A 19656-nucleotide genomic window follows, 5' to 3' on the forward strand; every position below is an offset into this window, starting at 1 on the left:
TGAGATAATACATTTGGAGCTTGCAGCACAGTGTCTAGGCATATACTGACTGAATTACTTTTCCCCTCCACTTTTATTGAGATATAATTGATAAATAAATTGACTGGATTACTATAGATCTAAGGTGCTTCTTAGTTGGCTGAGCACCGGGATAGGGGTGAAGGGATCTTGAACTTTTCTGGCAGATTTCTACTGTTGGTCAGCACCTCTTTCCCCTGCTGTCCCCTGGGTCACCTTCCCAGAGGAGTTCCCGGGTCCTCAACAATTAATCAAAGACAAGTCTAACTGGTCCTTCAGCACAGAGAAGAAACAGGATAAGCAGTAGCAGCAGATCCCTAACTTTGACCAAGACTTTCTCCCCTCCTTTCCTCACTCTCCAGCATGTGACTCGGAAGGGATTTTAATAGCAACGGCCGCTTCTACCAGCTAGGTTGATTCCACCAGCAAAGGGGAGGAAAAGGATCCATTGAAGTGACAACTGGGGGTCGAGGGGGGGCGGTGCGGTGTGGGTGTCGTCCCTTTCCGCGCCGGCGCGTTCTGTCACAACCCCGCGACCATCGCGACAGAAGAGAGAGAGAGAGATCGGCGCTGGCCCTTTAACAGCCCCTTCTCGGGGGCCTGCCCCGCGCGTGCGCACTGCGGCTCTGCGCTTGTCATCATGGCGACGCGGGGCCATGTGCAGGACCCTAACGACAGGCGCCTCCGGCCCATTTACGGTGAGTACTTGGGGCCAGTCTGGTTGCCAGCCAGAGGCGCCGAGGGCTGCGGAGCCCGGGGCAAAGGCCCGGGAGGGACGCTGAGGGGCCGGGAGCAGGGCTGGCGGGCACAGGGGGCGGGCCGCGCGGGCCTCTAGGCCGCAGCCACGGGCCTCGCGTAAGCGCCGGCCTGGCCTTCCTGAGCCCTGAGGTGGCAGCGGCGTGGTCAGGGCAGCGGCATGTCGGCAGAGCTGGCCTGACAGGCGAACCCTGTGAGACACTTCCTCTCGCAGAGACCTGCGCTACCCGCAGCCTACGTTGTCGGGGCCACGCCAAGGGAGACCCGAGGTCTGCCCGCCGGTGGAAGCTGGCTCCGGCGTGAGGGTGGGACACCCCACTTGAGGGAAAATTCCCCGCTCAAGACTTTTTACCTATGGGAACGGGGCCTAAAGTGTTGTCCGACTAACTGTACTCGGTGCACATGGAGAAACAGAGGTCCCGGGAGGGGAAGGGGCTGACGCAAGGTCACCCAGATCGAGTCGGGAGCAGGCCTGGATTTGAGGCTCCCAATCCAGAGCTCTTTGGCGGAGGAACAGCTGCTCTGGGCACACGTGGGAGGCGGGGGCGGGGTGGGGCGAGGCGGGTGGGGGGTGGGGGTGGCTTGGGCCCAAAATAGCGGTGAAGCGACTGTAATAGCTCGTGTCGAGGGGCATGCAGGGCTTTTCCTTTTTGCAGCTTCTCTGGTTTTTCTCTGCAGCTTGCCTTCCGCATGCTAAGTGGATCCTCCTCCATAACGTTGACCTCAACCCTCGGGCTTTAAGACCTTGATGGCATTCTGCTATCCCGGTTGTGAAAAACCACATATTTGAGTCAGGGAGAAACACCTCTTCGATGACCGAGTTGTTCTATAATTGGATAGTGGTCCCTTTTGTATTTCCTTTCCTCTTAGATGGTTGTGTGGTCTTGGTCTAGCTCAGTTCATGGTGAGGAAGGCGTCAAGTTCAGTGGTTTTTGCAGAATTAGACCTCTTGTTTGTAGTGTGGATGTTACTAAATGGAGGCTTCTTCGCATAGCTGAGATCATTTAACTTTTTTGGAAGGGGGTAACTATGATTCTGGTACAATTGGTAGTGCTTTTTGTAATTTGTATGATGCTTTGCTCTTGCATCTCATTTCAACAACAACCTTGTGAGGTGGGAAATAATAATAACAGCTAACGTGTATAGGCTGCTAATTATGTCAGTCACTGTCCTTGGTCTTAATTATTTAATTTTCACACATCCTTCGGAGGTGGCTACTTTTCCCCAGTCCCACTTCCCTCTCTCTCCCCCTTTTCTTTCCACAGATGAGAAAACTGGGGCTTTACTGATGTGTAATTTGTCTAAGGTCACTCAGCTAACATGAAGCTAGGATCTTAACCCCTGTGGAATGTCCCAGGCTTACTCTTTTTAACCACTGTGCTAGAAATCACCTCACTTTGAGCTGGAGACACTGACTTGCCAAAGGTCACATAGGTGGAGAGTGGTGGATTTCCATTTTCCCAGGGCTAAATGTTCTCATGCCCTCCAGTGTACATTTTAAAGGGCAGAGATGAAATATGTGAGGGTGCTTGAGGGTAAGAAATTAATCCAGGGTTCACAATTGGTGGCTGGTTACAGCTCTCTGCAGCAGCTGCCTGCAGATTTTTTCTTTTTTAACTAAAAAGATTGAATACTTTTAGGAATAATTGGATTTCTAAAATTGTTCTTGAGGACCAAAGAAAATGCCTTTGGTGTCCCATAAGTCACTTAGAAATAATAATGTTTTGAAACTATCCAATAAGAAAAACCTCTAGTCTGTTTCACACTGGTAGACATCAGGATATGTTAACCAGATGTGATAGGTCATATTCTCAAAACTGAAGCCAGAATTATGTAGCTTTTGTTATAGTTACATGGGAAGAAGATTAGAAAATACTTTAGGAATTCCAAGGCAATTAATATAAACTGACAGAAATAGGAAAAGAAAGACTGTCCTTGACTTCAGCACTTTTGACTTTTGACCTCTAGACTTTGGGACAGCCTCTGCTTTTGTGTTTAAATATATTAGTATCCCTAAACCACTATCGTTCTTGAATTTAGACCTTCATTAGCTGACAGATGAACATGCTTATGCATGGTGGTGCTTGCCCACCAGCCAAAAGTTCAACAACACTCAGCCTTGACTGAGTGCTTATTTGTGTGCTAACTGTCCTATTAGGTAGATAAGATTATTGTGAGCATAGTAGTAAACTGAAGGCCAGAGATTAACTTGCTCAGAATTGCAGCTAGTAAATTGTAGAGCTGGGATTTGAACACAGGCATTCTCACTGGAGAGCTCAGCCTTTCACTGAGTTCAGATCCCGCAGCATCACGATCTTTATGCAGCATTATTTATATTGCCAAGGTTTAGGATTTTACAGCTGTTAGAAACTTTGCCTATGACCTCAGCTCTTGCTGATACTCTTGAAGATAGAAGTGGACAGGGTCATTAATTGTGAAATTATGGTGGGTTGAAATTCTATTTTTGGTGTCTAGGTATGGAATAGCTAGTTGATAAGTTGAACATCTTCAGAGTGCTTCTCTTTACTCATAAATTGGTAAGTTTGGGTATTGCATTTTTGGTTTTTGAAAACCACCTTGACCTTCCAGAACACCTACTTTATTATTCTTTCTCCTTTTGCTAAAATTATTCTCTTGTGCTATGTGGTTCTGAACAGATGTTGTATCCTCATGTGACTTGGTGAGCCCTAGTGCTTTCTTCTACCATTATTGTTTTAAAATGTTTTTAGGGGTTAGGGGATGGGTAGAGTTGGAAGATGATCAGGTATGGCACTTACTAAATTTTATAGAGGACTTCCCTGGTAGCGCAGTGGTTAAGAATCCGCCTGCCAATGCAGGGGACACGGGTTCAATCCCTGGTTCGGGAAGATCCCACATGCTGCAGAGCAGCTAAGCCCGTGCGCCACAACTACTGAGCCTGAGCTCTAGAGCCCGCGAGCCACAACTACTGAACCTGCGCTCTAGAGCCTGTGAGCCACAACTACTGAAGCCCGCGCACCTAGAGCCCGTGCTCCGCAACAAGAGAAGCCACCGCAATGAGAAGCCCGCGCACCGCAACGAAGAGTAGCCCCCACTCGCCGCAACTAGAGAAAGCCCGTGCACAGCCCCAACACAGCCATAAATAAATAAATAGATAGATAGATAGATAAATAAATAAGAATTTCTGTATAAAAATAGTATAAAAAATTCATTTATTAAAAATTTTTTTATAGGATGCAGGAATCGCAAAATAAAAATAGAGGTTTCAAAGTTCCATAGTCTTTAGAATACACGCACACACATTTATTTTTATGGCACAGGATCCTTTGTTCTAATCTGTGTTACTTGCAGTCTTTTTTTTTTTTAATACTTATTTTTTAAATTTTATTGGAGTATCGTTGATTTACAACGTTGTGTTAGTTTCAGGTGTACAACAAAGAGATTCAGTTGTACACATACATATATTCATTCTTTTTTAGATTCTTTTTTCATATAAATTATCACAGAATATTGAGTAGAGTTCGCTGTGCTATACAGTAGGTCCTTGATGGTTCCTGACTTACAGTCTTGCTCTAGCCTGAATCAGGTGTAACATATTTCCCAGCTGTGTTTCCTGAATGATAGTCACTTCTTTGGTGCGTTAGGACATTTCCCTTCCCATGCGTGGCCAAACTCCACGTAATTATTCTGTTCGTTATTAAAACTTCCCAGGTCTTCGGTCGGATGTTGTATGTATTCTGAGCCTTCTGTTGGGCCGAGTTAGGTCAGCGAGTCTCATCCTTTGCCCGGGCGGGGCAGGGCGTCTTGGTGAGTGAAGATTATCTTGCCTTTCTGTAGAAAAGTCACTTGGCACAACCTGTTTTCTCCTGTTCTGAAATTATGACCGTTTTCCTGTTCTGAAATTATGACCATTTAAAAAGCTCTTACACTTTTAAATTCTAAAAACATTTTAAACTTAAAAAGACAGATGTTAATGCACAGAACATTCCTGGAAGAATGCAGAGTAGAGGGTAGTGGGAGCATAGGGCAAGATTAAGAGACTAATAATTCTTTTCATGTTATACCTGTATGAACTATTGGATTTTTTTTTTTTACTATGACATGTATTATTTTTATTATTTAAGACATTAATTTTTTTAAAGATCAGATACTGTATGGTTTCATTCAGATAATGTTCTTTTTTATATAAATTTATTTATTATTTTTTAAAATTATTTATCTATTTATTTTTGGCCGCGTTGGGTCTTCATTGCTGCGCGCGGGCTTTTCTCTAGCTGCGCTGAGCTGGGGGCTACTCTTCGTTGCGGTGCGCGGGCTTCTCATTGCCTTTCTGGCACCCAGGTCCAGCTCTTACTAAAAAATTGCTCAGATGTAAACCGAGTGTTTGAAACATTTTCCTGAGGGCAGAATATTCTTGTCCACGTTCTCTCCCCCTAATAAACAGTGATGACTGGCGCACAGCCTTCTCAGCAGGGCAGATGGCCAGGGAACACATTTGGTTTGGGATGATTTACCAAGACCAAATGCAGCAGGCCTAGCCTGGTGGTGTTGAGGCAGTCAGTGCTGGAACTACCCCAGTGCACGCCTGATGGTGGGTGTAAATCAGGTTTTAAAGATGCATACTTCCTTCCTTTTCATTCTTTTGTTCATGCTCTTGCTTCTGTCAGAGCATCTGATTAATACTTTAATTAAAAATACTGCACTTAGTATCTTCTTGAGAATTAGGAGAAACCAGTTGGCCATTTGGGGTATGTTTTCTGTGTGTTCACTGAAGTGATTGGATTGTGGCAAGGTAGTAAAGAAAAGAAAAATAAATTTCAAATTTGTTCTTTGTCTCCTTAGGCTCAATGAGCTATCTGTACTTATATAGTCTCTTGCTCTAAGAGTTCTGTCTAGAGAAATTGAGGCAATGAAGGGTGCAGACCTTCAGAGCCAGACTGAGCTGGGTTTCACTCTCTGCTATGATTTTGTCAATTAACCTACCTCCCTGAGCCTCTTCTGTAATATGGAGATGCTAACGGTACCTTGCTGGGTTTTGAGTAGACACCCAATAAATTTGTGTTCCCTCTGTCTTCACCCTTAAATGTCTGGGTTTTTTTTTCTTAATTAATTAATTGATTTATTTATTTTTGGCTGTGTTGGGTCTTCGTTGCTGCACGCCAGCTTCCTCTAGTTGTGGCAAGTGGGGGCTACTTTTTGTTGCTGTGCAAGGGCTTCTTATTGCGGTGGCTTCTCTTGTTGTGGAGCACGGGCTCTAGGCATGCGGGCTTCAGTAGTTGCAGCACTCGGGCTCAGGAGTTGTGGCTCGCGGGCTCTAGAGCACAGGCTCAGTAGTTGTGGCACAGGGACTTAGTTGCTCCGCAGCACGTGGGATCTTCCCGGACCAGGGGTTGAACCCATGTCCCCTGAATTGGCAGGCGGATTCTTGACCACTGCGCCACCAGGGGAGTCCCCTAAGAAATTAACTGAAAAGACTTTAAAAAATCTAACTTAATAGCAGGAAGCCATCACTAATAATTGGTTCTTTGAACATCCTGTTGTGGTCACTTTGTATGTATATATCTCTCACTCCCCTGATAGACTACTCAATTTCTAGAAGATTTTTTTCCTATACAGTTTGTTCATTTATGTATTCCTTTCTTCATTCAGCTTATTTATTGAGAGCCTAATATGTGCTAGGCACAATGTAGATTCAGGGAATGAGAGAGTACCAGACAGCACAGACATGATTTCTGCTTTCAGGGAGCTTGTAGTCTCAAGAGGTTTTTTAAACAATAGTATACATAATCATTACATTTGTGTTAAGTACTTTGAAGGAAAAGTACCGGTTACCATGAGAGCACACACTATGACATCTCGACTGTTGGGAACATTTCAAGAAAAGGTTCTCTGTGGAAGTGACATTTTACTTTGGAAAAGAAAAAAGAGCAAAGGTTAGTCAGGTGATCAGATGGAAAGGAGTGATGGACAGAGTGTGTAAGAAAGATGGACAGAGAGAGTATGTACTTGATAACCTAAGAAAAGACTTGTGTGGTTGGAATGTAGAGAAGGGTGAGATGAGGCTACAGAGGTAGAGGGACTCAGCTTTGTAAGCCATTTTAAGGATTTTGAAGTTTGTTTTAGAGACAGTGGGAGGGATTACCTGGCGGTCCAGCGGTTAGGACTCTCGCTTCCATTGCAGGGGGCATGGATTCAGTCCGTGGTCGGGGAACTAAGATCCCACATGCTGCGTGGCCAAAAATAAATAAATAAATTTTTAAAATTAAAAATAAAATAAAATAGAAATAATATGTATCATTACCATCAGTGGAATACCTGTCACTTGCCCTGAGAAAACAAAACCATAAAATTAAGTACACACAGTGAAAACAAAACAATGTTATTAAGGTCTTAACTAGTTTCTGATAGTTGTGAAACTCTAAATCTGAGACCTGTTCCTTCTCCATTAAAAAAAAAAAAAAAAAGGCATTAGCAAGTGTTAAAGAAATGACAGGCTGATACCAACCTGAGACTATCTCCTTAATATAAAGGAAATATTACAAAAGGTCAGTTTTCTCACTATCCATGTTATCTAGTGCTGCCTGCAAGGACCACTTAAAAACATTTTAGTTGGAGTGATAACCATGCTTTGAAAAACACTGCTTTAAACTGATACAACATCATCTTATTATTTCCTATGCCTGATTTGTGGACGGCTGACTTGGCTTACTCATATTAAGGGAACAATACCAGTCCTCATGGTCAAGCCACAGTTACCCTTGAGTAAGTTTTAAAAAGGCTAAAAAAACAGACTTAGGGTATCATTTTTATTGGTCTGTTTTCTCCAAGGGCTACATAATTTATTTTATTTATTTTTTAAATAAATTTATTTATTCATTTATTTAATTTTTGGCTGCATTGGGTCTTTGCTGCTGCACTCGGGTTTTCTCCAGTTGCTGAGAGTGGGGGCTACTCTTTGTTGTGGTGCGTGGGCTTCTCGTTACGGTGGCTTCTCTTGTTGCGGAGCACGGGCTCTAGGCGCGCGGGCTTCAAAAGTTGTGGCTCCTGGGCTCTAGAGCGCAGGCTCAGTAGTTGTGGCGCACGGGCTTAGTTGTTCCACGGCATGTGGGATCTTCCTGGACCGGGCTCGAACCCGTGTCCCCTGCATTGGCAGGCAGATTCTTAACCACTGCGCAACCAGGGAAGCCCGGGCTACATAATTTATATTACAAAGTCAGCGATGTAAAATAGAAATAAACTTTTCCCAAAAGACTCAGCAACCAATTAATCAGCAATCACCTAGGTGTCCAGGAAGGGGGACCTTGACAGCAGTCTAAATGTGGTGGGGTGTCTTAGTTAAAATTAAAACTCTTCTGGGTGCAAGGAACAGAAACCCTTTGACACAAGCTCAAGTAGAGGGAGGTTGTTTATAAACCCTTGTGGGAGCTTAGGGCAGAAATGCAGTGTTCTAGAGCCTGATGGAAACTGGAAAGCTGTCAGGATCTGAAGCTTCTTTCTCAGATGCTCATCTCTGCTCTTATCTGTTTGTGTCTATTCTTTTCTCTGCTAGGTTCTTCAAACTGTTTTTTTCTGCTTACTCCTCAGTTTACCTGGGGCCCAACATGTTGGCTTTGTGGCCGCACCAAGCTGAGAATAGAGTAGGGAGAGGTCATTAGCCTCCCCCCACAAGCTTGATCAGCACTGCCCCTTCCCCAATTTTTTGATAAAGATAATTGACATTCTTTATTCTTTTATAAATGTTATATGAATGAAGAGTCAAGAGATAACTCCTTTTCTTCACTCCCCATTAACCAACGTACGTCTCCCAAGGCTCCTTCCAAATGGAGATTCTGGAGCTGCCACTGGTAATCTCAAACTGGAAATATTTATTGCCTTCCAAATGGGTTCTCCATAGCTTTCTTTTCTTTTCTTTTGTTAATATTTATTTATTTATTTATTTGGTTGCATTGGGTCTTAGTTGTGGCAGGTGGGCTCCTTAGTTGTAGCACGTGGGCTCCTTAGTTGCAGCTTGCCAGCTCCTTAGTTACGGCATGTGGGCTCCTTAGTTGTGGCATGCGAACTCTTAGTTGCAGCATGCATGTGGCATCTAGTTCCCCGACCAGGAATCGAACCCGGGCCCCCTGCATTGGGAGCGCGGAGCCTTATCCACTGTGCCACCAGGGAAGTCCGACTCCAGATTTCAGTGTTGTAATTACAGATTACCAGGAAGAAACTTGATTTACTCAGTTTGGGTCAAATGTCCACTCCATTGGGCTTCAGTTGCATGACCTAGACATGCTCATCCAATTCTACCCCTTCAGCAGAGTCTGTGGAAACCATGCCCACAGAAGAGGGCATGGGTGCAGTGTATTTATATATCAGAGCCTTGTCAACAACAGAGGGAAAAGTTCAATATCCTTGTAGTCCTAACCTCTGGTCTGATCCATCTATGGGCAGATCCTCAGAGCTGGGGTTTCATCAAAGATACCTGCTCTTTGAGAAGACTTCAAGATATGTTATATGAACCTGGAGTCTTGCAAGACTGAGTCAGACGTAACTTAGAACTCACTCAGCATGAGATCAGCACCAGGTTATTAGGAAGAGAAGATATCATTTATTGAGCTGAAATGTCTCTGTCAGATATTCTGTAAGGACAAATGGTGGCCTATCGGCTGAGATGAGGATTTAAGAAAACTGGTATTAGATATTTGGGTATTCAGGCCAAGATTGTGATTTCTGTGATTCTCTAATCTCTCTACCTGAGTGTTGTCTTTGATCTTTTCTAGATTGTGATTCCCTCCAGAGTAAGGCTTCTTAATCTTTTTACCTAGCATTATTGGTGCTCATCAACATTAGGTGCATTGAAGAAAAACTAAAGAGATGAAACTCATGTGTTCATGTTGCTGTCTGTTAAAGGTTGTGGTAAAGTATTCATAGGAGAAAAATTGAAACTGTTAGGTAAAATGATAGTGTATTTCTGTTATTTGGCCCTGGGCCACCAGGGGCACAGATGATCTTGAGTTGTCTGTACCTCCTCTGTCCCTGTTGCTGACTTGGGACCTTGATGAGCAAAGAGGGACCAATAGTAGTAGTAGATTGTGAACTAGCCTGAGTTCAGTCATCTTTCTGTATTTCGAATCTACATCTACCACCCTATTTCCCATTTATAACACTCTCACGTTCCTTTTCTAGAAATGAATCTTTGCTTTTATTATATTTTTTTAATTAATCGACTTTATTTTTTAGAGCAGTTTTAGGTTAAGTTTACAGAAAAAGAGTGGAAAGTACAGAGTTCCTATTCACCCCCACATACCTCTCTTCTCCCCCAGTTTCCCATGTTATTAACACTTGCATTAGTGTGGTGCATTTGCTACAGTTGCTGAGCCAATACATATGTTATTGCTAACTAAAGTCCATAGTTTACTAGTTTACATTAGGGTTCATTCGTGTGTTGCACATTCTATGAATTTTGCAAAGGTATGATGATATGTATCCTTCATTACAGTATCATACAGAATAGTTTCACTGCACTGAAAAATCCCCTGTTCTCCACCTATTCATCCCTCCCCCAGCTCCTGGCAACCACTGATTGTTTACTCTGCCTATAATTTTGCTTTTTCCAGAATGTCATACACTTGGAATCATATAGTATGTAGCTTTGTCATGTTGGCTTCTTTCACTTAGCAATATGTATTTAAGAGTCCCCCGTATTTTTTTTGTGGCTTGCTAGCTCATTTCTTTTCTTTCTTTTTTTTTTTTTTTTAATAAATTTATTTATTTATTTTTGGCTGCGTTGGGCCTTTGTTGCTGTGTGTGGGCTTTCTCTAGTTGCGGCGAGCGGGGGCTACTCTTCGTTGTGGTGCGCAGGCTTCTCATTGTGGCGGCTTCTCTTGTTGCGGAGCACGGGCTCTAGGTGCGTGGGATTCAGTAGTTGTGGCACTCGGGCTCAGTAGTTGTGGCTCACGGGCTCTAGAGCACAGGCTCAGTAGTTGTGGCGCATGGGCTCATTTCTTTTTATCACTGAATAATATATCATTGTATGGATGGATATACCACAGTTTGTTTATCCATTTGCCTGTTGAAGAACATCTTGGTTCCTTCCAAGTTTTGGCAATCATGTATAAAGCTGCTATAAACATTTGCGTGCAGATTTTTGTGTGAAAGTAAGTTTTCAGCTCATTTGGGTAGATAACAAGGAGCTGGATTATATGGTTAGAGTATGTTTAATTTTTTAAGAAACTGCCAAACAGTCTTCCAAGGTGTCTGTGCCATTTTGCATTCCCACTAGCAGTGAATGAGAGCTGCTTTTGCTCCATGTCCTCACCAGCATTTGGTCCATAGATTAATTTGAGTTGTTTATGTTTTGTCTGTCCCTATGCTGATTTGGGACCTTGATGAGCAAAGAGGGACTTGGTAGTAGTAGTAGGTTGTGGACTGGCCTGTGTTTAGTCATCTTTCTGTATATAGAATTGACAGCTACCACTGTTTCCCATCTAAAACACTTGTCATTTTCTTTCAGATCCTCTCATCTGAAAATTAATCTTTGCTTTTGTTAGACTTTTGAATAATAATTGATTGCTTTTCTTCCTTAACACAATTTTATAGCAGGTCTCCATATGCCTTGAATTTTGGAATGGATGCATAGCTTAGGGAACCTAGAAGTCAATTTTTCTTCAAAGTCAGCGCTAGTTTCTATTTCAACCAGAGTGTATGAAAGTGCTGCTTTCCCTACATCCTTGTCTACTCCTGATATTGCTGGATTTACTCCCCCACTCACTATTCTCTTCTTATTTTTTTCTTCAACGAATTATTCTTAACTGTGTGGCATAGTAAGACTCACTGAACATTTTATTGAGGGAACATGGTCCATTTGGTAGATTTGAAGCTTGAATATAATAAAGGTTTTTTTTTTTTAGATATTTTAATTTTTGTGTAACTAAATGCATTTGTTTCCCATAGGTAAAAATATTAGTGTCATCTATCATCTAAATATATTTGGTCTTGAATCTTCATTAAGGATTAGTATAACTGGATTATATTGCTTTTGGATGAGAGATGACTGTAGAAATTTAAGATTGTGTTCTGGACCATCCTAGCCATTTAGAGTTAAAATCAGCTCCATGATGTTTTTAATACCAAATTAGGGTACTTTCCGAAACAGCTGATACTAGCCTATGCATTTTTCATATTTGTTTTTGAAGGAATATAATAACTCATAATTTCTGTTTTCATAGATTACCTTGATAATGGTAATAATAAAATGGCAATTCAGCAAGCAGATAAATTGTTGAAAAAGCATAAGGATCTTCATTGTGCTAAGGTAAGTTCATTTGCCCTTGAGTTACTTATGTTTGGTGGGTTATATACTGTAATCTTTAAAGGGAAGAGGTGTTTAATCTCTTTAGTGACTATCTGTGTTTTTCAGAGTATTTTTTAGGCCATTTATTTGCCTGATCACTTAAATGAAATGCCATAAAGAGTATTTAATTAAACGCTAGCTGCTTGTTTTTTTGGGCATGACTTATCTAATTTAATTATTTTATTTTCACAAAGTCCCTTTTTTTTTCCCCCCACAAAGTCCTTTTAAGCAATGTTGTGCATTCTTTTTGTTTTGTGCATTCTTAATATGACTGAAATAGGAAATAATCTTTTTTTTTTTAAGGGAACTTTATTTTTATTCATTTATTTATTTTTGGTTGTGTTGGGTCCTCGTTGCTGCATGGGCTTTCTTTAGTTGTGGCGAGTGGGGGCCACTCTTTGTTGTGGTGCTCAAGTTTCTCATTGCGGTGGTGTCTCTTGTTGCGGAGCACGGGCTCTAGGCGCTGGCTTCAGTAGTTATGGCTCGCGGGCTCTAGAGCGCAGGCTTAGTAGTTGTGGCTCATGGGCTTAGTTGTTCCGTGGCATGTGGCATACTCCTGGACCAGGACTCAAACCTGTGTCCCCTGCATTGGCAGGCGGACTCTTAACCACTGAGCCACCAGGGAAGCCCTGGCAATAATCTTTATTTGCTGATATTTTCAGTAAAATAGTTCAGTTGATTCACAACCTAGGCATACCTTATAACTTACTTTGTGATTTCAAATTGGCTTTCTCTGGTTCATATTTCCTTTTCTGTCCTTTTAAAACTCATTTGTCTTTTCTTTCTATCAGGTTTTAAAGGCAATTGGTTTACAGAGAACTGGAAAGCAAGAGGAAGCCTTCATCTTGGCGCAGGAGGTGGCAGCCCTTGAACCCACAGACGACAACTCGCTGCAGGCACTGACTATTCTTTACCGGGAGATGCATCGACGTATGTTTCTTTCTTTTCATTGTTTTTAAAACTGTGCTTAATTTTTTGGGCATTTCTGAGTTGTCTGTTTGTCTGATTTACTTATCACTCATGATTTGATGGATGGCAACAGGTAAAAAATGCATTAACCATGGCTTGCAAAGGCTGTAGGCAGAGTGCATATTTTACATGTATTAGGATCCTTGAATTGGAATGAGGACTTGAATTTCATTTATGGCATTTTGATTTGCTAAATGAAAGAGTTGCCTTTTTTTCCACTTTTTAATATGGAAAATTTCAAACATAGAAACAGAGAATAGCATAATAAATCCCTTTGTGTCCATTTCTCACCTTCAGCAGTTATTGAGACATGGTCAATTTTATGTATACCCCTCTGCCTGCCAGATTATTTCTAAGCATATCCTAGATAGTCTGCCTAGTTTCATCTATAAACAAAGTTTTTCATTGTTGATTTCTTAAATATTTTATTATGAAATACATATCTTTAATAATACATATTATAGAAGAATATGTTTTATGTAGCAATAGAACATTTGATGTGGAATAAATGAACATTCATAAACCTACCACGCAATTTAAGAAATAGAGCATTATCAGTACAGGCATACCTTGGAGGTATCGTGGGTTTGGTTTCACATTAAAGTGAATATTGCAGTAAAGTGAGTCATATGAATTTTTTGGTTTCCCAGTTCTCTCAGCCTTCATAGAATTAAAGAGAGAGTCAGGGTCTTGCTCTGGGTCAGGCTTTGGCTTAAGGGAATATTGTGGCTAGTTTGATCTTCTATCCAGACCACTAAAACTTTCTCCGTTTCACTTTTTTATCATTTATGTGTTCACTGGAGTAGTACTTTTTTTTTTTTTTTGGCCGTGCCTCACGGCTTGTGAGATCTAGTTCCCCGAACAGATGTTGAACCTGTGTTCCCTGCAGTGGAAGGTCGGAGTCCTAACCACTGGACCTCTAGGGAATTCCCTGGAGTAGTACTTTTAATTTCCTTCAAGAACTTTTCCTTTGAATTTACAACTTGGCTAACTGGCACAAGAGGCCTAGCTTTCAGCCTGTCTTGGCTTTCGACATGCCTTCCTCACTATGCTTAATCATTTCTAGCTTTTGATTTAAAGTGCCAGACATGTGGCACTCTTCCTTTCACTTGACGCCATTGTAGGGTTATTAATTGGCCTAATTTCAGTGTTGTGTCTCAAAAAATAGGGAAGCCTGAGGAGAGGGAGATAGATGGGAACGGCCAGATAGTGGAGCAGTCAGAACACACACATATTTGTTGATTAAGTTCAAGGTCTTTTATGGTTGTGATTTGTGGTGCCCCCAAACAATTACAGTAGTAACTTCAAAGATCACTGGTCATAGATCACCATAACAAATACAATAATAATGAAAAAGTTTGAAATATCATGAGAATTACCAAAATGTAACACAGAGACACAAAGTGAGCAAATGCTGTTGGAAAAATGGTGCCAATGACTTGCTTAGATGCAAGGCTTAGCCACAAACCTTCAATCTGTAAAACACACAATATCTGCAAAGCACAATAAAGGGAAGTGCAATAAAATGAGGTATGTCTGTACTAAGAAGACTCCCTGTGTGTCCTTCATCAATCTCATTTCCCCTTTAACTTCCTAAGAGGGATTTGCTATCCTGAATATTTTTTATTCTCTTGCTTGTCTTTAAATCTTTATCACATTTGTTTTTCTAAGTAATACATTAGTAGTTTCACTTATTTTGGACTTAATATAAATGGATTCATGCTGTACATTTTCTGTGACTTGCACTTTTCATCTAATATCCAAGTGGTTGTAGTTTTAATTCATGTTTACTGCCACAGATACTTCACTGGGTGACTACACTAGAATCTAGAGTGGAGGTGCTAGGTCATAGGGTATGTGTAGGTTCAGCCTAAAGATAAACATGGTGTCAACTTGTCTTCTAAATTTACCTTCCCATTAGCAGTGTATCAGAGTTCCAGAGTTCCACATCCTTGTCATTGGTATTCTTTTTTTTTTTAAATTAATGTGATATTTATTTATTTATTTATTTATTTGCTCTGGGTCTTAGTTGCAGCAGGCAGGCTCCATAGTTGCAGCTCGCCAGCTCCTTAGTTGCGGCACGTGGGATCCTTAGTTGTGGCATGTGAACTCTTAGTTGCAGCATGCATGTGCGATCTAGTTCCCTGACCGGGGATCGAGCCCAGGTCCCCTGCATTGGGAGCTCGGAGTCTTAACAACTGCGCCACCAGGGAAGTCCCGTCATTGGTATTCTTAGACTTAAAAAATTTTGCCATCAAGCCATCATGTTGTACTCCTAAAAATATACAGCTTTTGTCAATTGTTTCTCAGTAAAACTGGAAAAAATAAAATAAAATTTTTGCCAACCTAGCAGGCAGAAAATGTTATTTTATAGTTCAGTTTTGTGTTTCATTCTTATAAAAGATAAAACTTAAGAGTTGAGGTATTATATCTGATTATTTAGGGATTATGTTGATTTAGGGGTATGGATTCTCTCCCAGCATTTCAAAAAAATAATTATCTATCCTACAAGTATTGGTTGAATGTTTTTCTATGACAAGTATTGTATCAGAGTCAAAGATGAAAGGTATTCTTTGCTTTCATGTTACTCATAGTCTATGAGGAAACATAGATCAGTAGATAGTATCTTGCATTATGTATTAATAAATTGTATAAGAGCGTTATTTAAAAGATTTAAAGATGGCAGAAGGAAGCAGTGATCAAACTGGGATGGAGGAGCAAAGATCGTGTTCAAGGAAGGATTACATTTGAACTGGGTCTTGGATGATGTTCACTCAGTAGAAAAGAGAGGAAAGGGGGATCCAGGCAGAGGGAACACTGTTAAAGTCATGGAGGTCTGATACAACACAGGGAATCTAGTGGAACTACAAGTAGTTTGATGTAGCTAGAGCATGAAGTGCAGGAGGGAAGAGTTTGGAAGAAGGCAGAAAGGCTAGATAGATCCTGGAGGGTCTTGTTCATTGTAAACGTCATGGGGAGGTCTGACCTATTCCATGCTTCATCGGAAAACACCTAAGCAAGGTAAGAGTAATGAGCAGATGAGGCAAAGCAAATACTTTCTTCTTCCTTAATGATAGGAGACATCTATTTCCTCCAAATAGGAAAAAAATTAAATGCTGTTAAGATTTGTTATACTTCAGTAATTAAAGAAAATTCTATTTCTCTTTGTTTTAGCGGAGTTAGTCACAAAACTTTATGAGGCAGCTGTGAAGAAAGTTCCCAATAGTGAGGAATATCACTCTCACCTCTTCATGGCCTATGCCAGAGTGGGCGAATACAAGAAAATGCAACAGGTAACTTGATGCCCAAACCTCCTGGGCTGCAGGATTTTCTATTAATGTGGTTTAACTGCAGTGGTATGTGTGTCTGCATATATGTGTAGAAGTGAATCTATGTATTTGTGTGTGGAGACCAGCCAGTTATTTTTTGTGTGTGTTTTTTTTTTTTTTTTTTGATGTTAGTATGTATGTATGTATTTATTTATTTACTTGTTTGTTTATTTATTTATGGCTGTGTTGGGTCTTCGTTTCTGTGCGAGGGCTTTCTCTAGTTGCAGCAAGTGGGGGCCACTCTTCATCGCGGTGCGCGGGCCTCTCATTATCGCGGCCTCTCTTGTTGCGGAGCACAGGCTCCAGACGCGCAGGCTCAGTAGTTGTGGCTCACGGGCCTAGTAGCTCCGCGGCATGTGGGATCTTCCCAGACCAGGGCTCGAACCCGTGTCCCCTGCATTGGCAGGCAGATTCTCAACCACTGCGCCACCAGGGAAGCCCTGTGTGTGTTTTAAAGATGAACAATTATTCAAGTTCTTTAAATGTTTTCTTTGGGAAATGTGATTGTTCCTTTGTGGCCTGATGGTATGTTTTGTTTGGTTCTGGTAAGTTGGCTGCAGATTGTCTCACTGCATCAGATTGCTGTTATATTTTCAGAAAATGGGCAGAAATCCTAGAGCAAAAAATGAACAGACTATAGAAGGATTAACTGTAAAAGTTTACATCTATTTTGTAAATTTAACTGTTTATATAGCCTGCTAAGATTTTTAAATCCATGGGGGGAAAATCCCTATTGCTTGGAATGCTTGTTTTTTTTTTTTTCTGGATGCAGCTTATCTGCCAGTTAGCACATTTTAGGTGCTCCTTGTATACATGTGAAGGAGCCTCATTTGGATACATTTGGACTAATAAGTGCATAAAACTGATATCTCAGAGAAATGAAATTTGCACTCTTAAGCTCATAAAGGGTTATGATGTCAAGCTAGACTTTTTAAAGAAATGCTTTGTTTGTGGGTATAATATGTTCGGAAGGCTGAGCTTTCCTACTTGGATTTTTATTTTGTCTTGTTTACTTGAAATATCAAACTATAACAATAGACAGGTAGACCAGGGAGGGTGGAAGATACTATATTAAGATAAACCCTTTCTCTTTCAAATCAATTTTTGTATTTGCTTATGTAAGTTTTTAAATTGGAAGAGTTTTTTTTGGCCCAAATGTAATTCTTTGAAGAAATTTTATCATTATTTTATTTATTGTTGGAGTATTGATATGTTCTCAGGAAAAATATTCACAGATTATAATTTTTCTTTTATTGTAAAATGGGTATATATTTTTTAAATTGGCAACACTAACATATATACATATAAATCCTTAGTATCATTTTTACTTCTAGGAATATGTTTTTTGTTTTTTGTTTTTTAATTTATTTTATTTATTTATTTTTAGCTGCGTTGGGTCTCCATTGCAGTGCACGGGCTTCATACTGAGGTGGCTTCTCTTGTTGCGGAGCACGGGCTCTAGGCACGCGGGCTTCAGTAGTTGTGGCGCACAGGCTTAGTTGCTCCATGGCATGTGGGATCTTCCCGGACCAGGGCTCGAACCCATGTCCCCTGCATTGGCAGGTGGATTCTTAACCGCTGAGCCACCAGGGAAACCCCTAGGAATATGTTTTAAGTAAAGTATATTAAATGTACATTAATACAGACATAGTTAAAGAAATTATAGTTCACCTATATGGTAGAAAAAAATGCAACACCCCGCCCCCGCCAAGTGGTACTGTGTGTCTTTATTTGTTGACATAGAAAGATATTCCCAATATATGTTAATTGAGAAGAGCAGGTTGTAAAATGGCCTTCTCTCACTCCCCTCCCATCCCCCCTTCCTTATTAAGTATATGTACTGAAATGTTGCCAGGATATAGGGCTGTGGATACTTTCCATCTTAATTTCTGTTCTTTCTTTTTTTTTTTTTTTTTTTAAGCATGTGTTAATTTTATGATCCCACGAAATATGTTTTTGAAATATATATTATACACACACTTACAAAATAACAAAAAGTACAAGTTCATGCAATAGCAATATTAAGGTAAATTTTGAAAAAGGGAAAAAAATAATCTGCCACTTGAACAGATTATATTTTTGTATGGTTTAACTTTACATGTTGCCAGAGATATATACAATTTTGCATCTTGCTTTTTGGAGACATTGCTTTGATGTGGCTTAGTAGTTATGGTTTCTTAATATGTTTTAACCATAGCTTGCTTTTGCATTATTTTAGTCTAATATATTGGAAGAATGGAGTCCTCCAGTGTTAAATGTCTTAGAATGGAACGTCTGATTTTTATTCTGCCTTTGTTGCTGCTTAAGGTAGTTACAGTTCTTAGCTTATATGTATGCTTATTTTGAAAGGGGAATGTCAGTCTGGGGTAATAGGTATTTTATAAATTACATGTTATGTTTCATAAGGGCTTCTGTTTTGTTCACTGCTGAATCCTCACTTCTTATAAGAGCATCTGCATGATAAACGTTTGTTAAATAAATGAGTGATTTGCATAAACTGGTGGAGGTAGGAGGGAGGGAAGCCAGGGAATCAGAAGATTTAAGGACTTCTGCCCCACAGATCATCTCTGGCAGGTAAATTTAAAACCACCTTGAATAAAGAGTTGCTAGTCATTCATATGGTGACTAGACTTTCCTTTTTCTGTAAGTGACATTCCTATTCTCTGAGTCACCAGTTTGCAGCCATGTTTTTCAAATTTCTCTCTGGTCAAAAGTTTTCTGTAGCAGCAGAATGCTATCACCTATAAGACAGTAAGGTGTGGGCATGAAATTTCTCTTTTATGTTAAAAGTTCATGTTAATTTAATATTCTATTCCTTTTTATTTCTGTGTGTCATTATAAAAATGTTTTCTTTCCCCAAGTTATCAAATAAAATTGGTTTTCTAACACTTTCCATTTCATTTCTCCAGTTTGGTGTTAAGAGCAGGGACCTCAAGCCCTTCTAGACTCTCCTTCTCATCCTCTGTGTCCATTTTGTCTCCAGATCATCTTGATTCTACCTACACAGTGTCTTTGAGGTCTCTCTCTCTCTCTCTTTTTTTTCTTTTTTTTGGCCACGGGGCTTTCGGGATCTTAGTTCCTGGATCAGGGATCGAACCCATGCCCTCAGCAGTGGGAGCTTGGAGTCCTAATCACTGGACTGCCAGGGAATTCCCTGAGGTCTCTTTTTCTATTTGATCTACCTCATCCTGGTTTAGTTCTTCATTGCCTGACCTCTTCTTTCTCCCTATTTTCTTTCTTCACAGTACTGCTAAAATACTCTTCCTA

At 40.7% G+C, this 19656-nt stretch overlaps 1 protein-coding gene across 2 annotated transcripts in view; it reads left to right on the plus strand.

The window, feature by feature from the left end:
- Window positions 1-652: 652 nt before the first annotated feature.
- Window positions 653-19656, plus strand: part of NAA25 (N-alpha-acetyltransferase 25, NatB auxiliary subunit) — a 72755-nt gene continuing 53751 nt past the window's right edge. For both annotated transcript variants that reach the window (XM_068563285.1, XM_068563286.1), the window contains exons 1-4: window positions 653-716; window positions 11967-12052; window positions 12883-13021; window positions 16235-16353. In XM_068563285.1, coding sequence (XP_068419386.1) covers window positions 659-716; window positions 11967-12052; window positions 12883-13021; window positions 16235-16353 — 402 coding nt within the window. In that variant the 5' untranslated portion in view covers window positions 653-658. The remainder of the gene's footprint in view (window positions 717-11966; window positions 12053-12882; window positions 13022-16234; window positions 16354-19656) is intronic.

Source organism: Eschrichtius robustus, chromosome 14 (assembly GCF_028021215.1).
Source record: "Eschrichtius robustus isolate mEscRob2 chromosome 14, mEscRob2.pri, whole genome shotgun sequence".
NCBI lineage: Eukaryota > Metazoa > Chordata > Mammalia > Artiodactyla > Eschrichtiidae > Eschrichtius > Eschrichtius robustus.